At 39.3% G+C, this 6,613-nt stretch overlaps 2 protein-coding genes across 2 annotated transcripts in view; one reads left to right on the top strand and one right to left on the bottom strand.

The window, feature by feature from the left end:
* The window catches only part of ogfod2 (2-oxoglutarate and iron-dependent oxygenase domain containing 2), a gene marked incomplete in the record, with an annotated part of 8,385 nt that extends 6,461 nt beyond the window's left edge, over positions 1 to 1,924 (top strand). The window contains 2 exon segments of the mRNA XM_014014713.1: positions 593 to 850; positions 948 to 1,924. Coding sequence (XP_013870167.1) covers positions 593 to 850; positions 948 to 1,211 — 522 coding nt within the window.
* Positions 1,925 to 2,955: 1,031 nt separating this feature from the next.
* slc4a5a (solute carrier family 4 member 5a) overlaps positions 2,956 to 6,613 on the bottom strand; it is a gene marked incomplete in the record, with an annotated part of 59,064 nt that continues 55,406 nt past the window's right edge. Inside the window, 1 exon segment of the mRNA XM_014014716.1 lies at positions 2,956 to 4,215. Within this exon segment, the coding sequence (XP_013870170.1) occupies positions 4,050 to 4,215 (166 nt within the window).

Below are 6,613 nucleotides of genomic sequence, written 5' to 3' on the forward strand. Positions count from 1 at the left end.
GTTCAATGAGTTGTTTCTCATTTCTTAAACAACCAAAGACACGTCCTGTGGTCGTGGAGAAGATGTCAGTCTGTTTGAGAAGAGTCAAATCATTGGCATCAAACAGAGAAAACATCTAAGAGATTGTAGAAACTACTAAAACTGGGTTAAGAACTGTTCAACACATTATTAAAAACTGGAAGGATATCTTCCAGGATGCTCCCATCATGTCTACTGTACAGCCTGTGGAGGCGGGGCTATGATTGGTTGCTGCAGTTGATCTGGTCTAGGAAGCTCATCCAAACAATGCTATAGTGAATGTGTGCTGTAATCAAAACTGTGAAATATTAGTGTTACTTTTTTTTGGCTAGGCAGTGTATAAATAATAAAATATCTARAATAAAATGCATTTAAAAGGTTTTAAAATGTGTTAAATTCCATTCAGAACCTCACAGTAAAACCAATAAGCATGAACTGTGTAGAAGTCTCGAAGAAGTCTGCCATAAAAGTGTACAACAGGAGGATAATTGAGGAATAAAACACCACACTTGCATTGTTTGATGCAGTATATGTACATTTTTATAAAGTTTTCTTTTAAATTTTTCCTTTTCAGATCCTCCTCAATGAGCTCGGCTTTGATGAAGGTTTCATCACTCCCCTCCGTGAGCACTATTTGCACCCAGTTACGTCCCTGCTTTACCCAGACTGCGGGGGTTGTTGTCTGGATAGTCACAAGGCCTTTGTGGTCAAATATGACATGAACGAAGACCTGGACCTAAGCTATCACTACGACAATGCAGAGGTCACCCTGAATGTTTCACTAGGCAAAGAGTTTACTGATGGCAACCTGTACTTTGGCGATATGAGACAGGTGAAACCACAGCATCATGCTTCACACTTATTCAGAATATTTAGTAATAACCTTTGTGAGTTTTGATTGAAAGTAGTGGTGTTGTTGTCTCCTGCAGGTGCCTGTGTGTGAGACAGAGTGCACGGAGGTCGAACATAAAGTCACCGAGGGGCTCCTCCACCGGGGCCAGCACATGCACGGGGCCCTGCCCATCTCCTTCGGCCAGCGCTGGAACATCATCATCTGGATGAGAGCCTCACAGGAACGCAACAAACTGTGCCCCATGTGTAACAAGAGTCCCTGTCTAGTGGAGGGAGATGGCTTTGCTGATGGCTTCACCAAACAYGAGGCACCACTGAATACGTCGTGTGCACTGGCATGACCGTTTGATGTTCATGCTTTCATATAGTTGTGTAACTGGGATTGTTGGACATTTAGGTAAATAGTTTGATTTATTTAAAAACTGTGTTTCTGTGTAAATAAAATGAGGTGATGTTAATTTTAAAGCTTGTTTGGAGAAACAGTTGAAGTCCAACAGGACTGATGAGGTAACAAATCAAGTTAAAACCAGAGTGAAATGATGTCATTTTAAAATGGCTTCTGTCTCCAGATTTTCAGGTTTTCTTGAGCAMAGTTTTATCATCCATTCATCTGGTTCACTTCTGCAGCTTATCTGTGATGGTTCACACATGCATTGAGTTCGAGAGAGAAACCCAGACATCCCTTTTCCCAGCAACACTGTTCAGCTTCTCCTGATCCAACGTTTGTTCCCGAGTCAGAGAGGATTATGTTAACATCTGCCAACCACTGCTGTACTCTTTACAGTGCCTTGTTCTTTGAGATAAATAATCTCCATCATTGGAATAACTTACCTGCCAGCTGCCATCAAACTGTATGAACAATGTAGAAATGTGTACTAAAGTGTATGCTACTAAATGTACCCCCCTACAATTTTGTATATTTTATACACTATTTTTTAATATTTGTGTATTTTAGTATTAATAGCTTGTATTGATACCTTATTGATGCTGTTGTCTGTGAACTTGTAATTTCCTGCAAAGGATCAATAAAGTATCCATCTAATCCTTCCAGTAAGTTATGAGTTCCTTGGGTTCCTTCTCAGTGRGACAGGCCCAGATCAGATGCTAGTGACGGGTCATTACATAGACCTATAGCCAGTCTGCAGCCTGGGATCAAATTTGTCCAGTGCACTGCTCTTGCCTCCCACCCAGCTTACACTGCATCCAATCCTGACTGCTCACTCCACAGGGGCAGGTGGCTTCCTGTTCTTGTTGAGCTTGGCCAGGCTGAGTCCAAGGAGCTGAGGTTCCATCACTGGGCATTTGTCAGTGAGCCCCCTGGGAAACCTTTACATTACTTCCAGGTTCACATTTAACAATGATCCATCCATCATCTACCTGCTTCTTCCTTTCAGGGTCACTGGTGCACATATCCAGCTGTCACTGTGCGAGGGGCGGGGTACACCCTGGACAGGTCACAAGTCCATCACAGGGACACACACAGACAAACAAGACAACTAGTAACTCTCACTTAGGGACAATTTAGAGTTAGAAATGACCCTACCCATCAGGTTTTTGGTCTGCGGGAGGAAGCCGGAGAAAACCCACGAATGCGGAGAGAATGTGCAAACTCACCCAGAAAGGTCCCCCAGGCCAGGGTTTGATCTGGTGACCTTGCTGAGAGGCATCAGCTCTACCAACTGARCCACCGTGCCGCCCACATTTAAGAACTACTTAAATGGAATTCTATGGCAGCATTTCACTTTAACAAATTTAAAGCAGCTAGGATTACTTGTGTCTTAGGACAACTTCAATCCTTAACATTTTCATTTCATCTTTATTTAACCAGGCAGAACATTTTRTAATGGTTCATGCAAACACTATTATTTAAACTTAGACGTTACACACATTTCACATTAAATTGTTATTTGGCAGAATTTTTAAAACGTTCTTGCTGAATTTCACACAAATCACTGCTGGTGCTATTGTCACTTTCAAATAGCCATAGAATTATAGGGAGAATCATATAAAACATAATAGTGTGAAAATTTATAAAATGGTGTTCATTGTGCTACCCACTATGAAACATTTCAGACTGRCATTTTAATCAGTTTATTATGGTCTTACATAGGTGACAAGCTTGTTAGTCCTGTTTGGCATAAAGCATTTTACCAAACAAACCATTCAAGAAACAATTTACATTTGGTAAGATAATATAAATAATACATTTTACCCACTTCAAAATGATCAAACTATTTTTTTTTAGTGTCTTGAGTTTTGACRGTGCCCTGTTCAATCAAATATCCAAATTAAATTTGCTCCATTGCTCTAGCACCTTAAAGTCCTCCTTCTTCTCCACATAAATGTTACATCATTTCCTTCAGCTCAGCTGTATTTTCTAAGCAACACATTTTACTGAAGAGTTAATAAATCCCTTAGTCATAGTTCAGAATAATAGAAGTTTAATTGAAAAGATCATGTCATCTCRTGTACAGCTCTGTGTGGCATTCAGTTTTACAGTAAGCATGTGGTGTATTTCAGTTTAAGCATGTTCTTAGTTAAAAGAACAAACCTGTTACTTTCAACTTTTTTTAAGTGAGGTTTCAGAAACATCAAAATGTTGGTGCCTTTTGGTTGTTTCTTTTTGCTCTTTGTAAATTTGGGAGCCAAAAACTGAGCTGGCTCTGTGGGATCAGATAGACACAGCAGACACACCTAAGAAATATATTCAAACAGAAAGAAAATATTTGTACAATTGTCTTTTCAACCTCACAGAAAACAGACTGAGCGTCAATCTTTTCACATTTTCAAAATGTTTTATGTACATACAGGCTTCTGTGAAGTGACTGAGTTTTGGTATAGTGTAAATACAAGAGTACATTGTCTAGTAGTACTGGTTACATTTTTCACAACAAATATATTACCTTAAAGAGACAAATGTTTTCTCTTTTCAGGGTCTTTAACATCATACAAATGTACATCAATGAATTCAGCTTAATATTCTGGACACCTAACTATACAAGTTTCAAAGCAAATACTTCAAAACATTGAATTCTTAACTGCAGTGAAGCCAGATGTGAGTTTGATCATGTGTCAGGATGAACCAGATACCAGTCGATGACACGTTTCCTGCCTGGGTCAGCACGAGCTACATTCAGTATTCAAGTTGGACACAGTTCAGTCCATAAGGTAGAACATCCTCATAATGTGGTCTCACTGCTCATGTCCCGGGCCCGGTGGCGGTCCATGTCTGAGTCGTAGTCTGACTCCATCTCAATCTTGACTTGGGGCACAGGGCAGGTCATCCCTCTGCCCATGGGCATGGCTGGAGATGATGGGCAGGAGATCTTCAAGTGGAGAGTGATGCTGAAGAAGGGCAAGTTTGAGTTACCACACACACACACACAGAGCCAAAAACACCAACCAAGGAGCAGGAGGGGCAGAGGCGCTCAACCATGAGTCCAACCAAAACCTACATGGCAGCTCAGGTTTGTGACAGACTAATTCATGAAACTGCTGTAGGGACTCTGTCCCAGTGAAGAGTGAGATGAGGCCAAACTTGAAAAATGTTTTGCAAAAATTGATTTCTATTTTTTTTAAGTTTGGAATGAAATAGTTTATTTTCTGATGCATGTATTTTGACTTTATACTAATTCTTACATTTAATGAAACATCTCACTTTTCTATCTACTAGTTTCTTGTATTTTGAATATTAAATTTGTTATAACCATCTAGTTTCACAAAATACACATGTATAAAGATACCATGASTAAATACAGGCATTATTTGTGTCATTAACATTAAGGAACTCATTTTCTGTCAGAGAAAAACCTTATTGAAAAATCAGTCCACCCTCTTTTAGTGTCAGGGTTTCACATAGCAGGATATAAATAAAATAATTTAGTCTTTACCAGGTTATTCATTTATTGAAATCTAATCAAAGCTGAAATGTAAAAGCTGTGTGAAAAACTGGAATAACAGGTTCAGCATCAGCAATGAGCTGCTGGTCAAATGTATCAATTAGACCAAAGGATGCTGGAGTCAAGGAAAAAACATCAGTCTGACAGCTGAAGTTTGGAMCAAAACTGGATTATGAAACAGGATGATGCTCTCACACAGCAGCTAATCTAAAAGCCAAGAAAGAAAGAATCATGGCGCTGCAGGATTCAAGTTGGTTGAAATGGAGTCTAGACGAAAGTTCAACTCTGGAAGACTGATCTACCTCACCTGCTTTCATCCAGCCGCCGCATCACAAGCCCAGCCGTATCCAATCAGCATCTGACAGTCAGTGGATGAAAGGGTCCTCCTACCCCTACCCCTCCTCCACCCTCCATCTTCCAGCTCCCACGGGTGGAACAACTCCTACCCTTCATCCTAAACACCTCATCTGAGTTTACAGCAACTCAAGGAACTCACCTCCTCTGCCGGGGTCAGAGCGCCAAACTCTAATTTCATTCATGGCGATAAACCTGCTGATTCAGTCTGTCTCCATGTGAGTCTTTCCAGGCTGAAATGCTCTTGTGCTACTCAAAGAGAGCTGTGAAACCAGCAAGCCTCAATGAACGAAACAATGTTGTAAAGAAGAGTGGGCCAAAAACATCCACAATCATGTCAGAAACTGATAAGGCCAAACAGAAAACAACTAAAAGGGTTGTACAATATACTGGTTTTCTTTTTGTTTAATAAATAATGTCATGATGGAAATTACTGTGTTTTTGCATAGTTGAGTTTAGATTCAATCATGTTAGAACCTGGTAAAGACAAACTTACTTTTTAATTATGTGGTCATACATAAAACGGTTGAACTGAAAAAGTGTGGACTTTCTTCTACACTGCTGAAACCCAACCATGCCTTTTTCAAAGCAATGCAGACATGAAGGGAAATAATCCAGGTCAGAATATTCCACAATAAACATTTTAGGCTGACTGAAATTCACATGTAAGGTGTGACTGATGTGCTAAACAGAAACAGTGCATGAAGAAAAAAGAAACAACCAAAATGATGTTCACTACACATGAACAAGCTGTCTATGATCAATCATTTCAATGCACAAGATAAACACAAAACTATAATTAACAGCATATTATTATATTCATCCTCTAAAACATTACATTCAGTTTCACAAATACTACAGATTAAAGGCTTTCAGACACAGCTTTTAATTTTCTCATTCCTCGCCTTGCAGTAAAGACCCTTTCAGAAAGCTTTAGACAAATACACATGTAACACTGCAGCCTGCAAGGCTGTGTGTTCAGTGCAGTGCAAGACGGTCAAACATTCTAATCACAATACAATCATCTGCATTGCCTTATAAAATGCATGGAGAGGAGGATGAGGTCAAACATGACAGTCAGAATACGTTAACTATATGGAAAATGTCATGTGGAAGTYGTCCATTTAAAATTGAAAAAGCAAATGTGCACAAATAAAGAGAACRTCTGTCATGCACATTTAATACATGTAAAGATGAACAAAGAAGAGGATAAGACTTGAAGCAATTCAGGGCATTCTGTTTGAGGTAAACTTTAAATTAATCTGAGAAAATGCAACAAAAGGGTCATTTCACATAAATAACAAAAACATACAATATCACTATTTAACTGAGCAGAAMGCTTCACTTTCTAGTCGCATTTTAGTAAGTTCAGTAGGTAGATTTCTGTCTTAGAGTGGCAATACAACCCCAGGCAAAAAGTATGGAATCACCAGTCTTGGATGAGCACTCATTCAGACATTTCATTCTGTAAAACAAACTCAGATCAAAAA

The sequence above is a fragment of the Austrofundulus limnaeus genome, unplaced genomic scaffold (genome assembly GCF_001266775.1).
Source record: "Austrofundulus limnaeus strain Quisiro unplaced genomic scaffold, Austrofundulus_limnaeus-1.0 Scaffold118, whole genome shotgun sequence".
Lineage (NCBI taxonomy): Eukaryota > Metazoa > Chordata > Actinopteri > Cyprinodontiformes > Rivulidae > Austrofundulus > Austrofundulus limnaeus.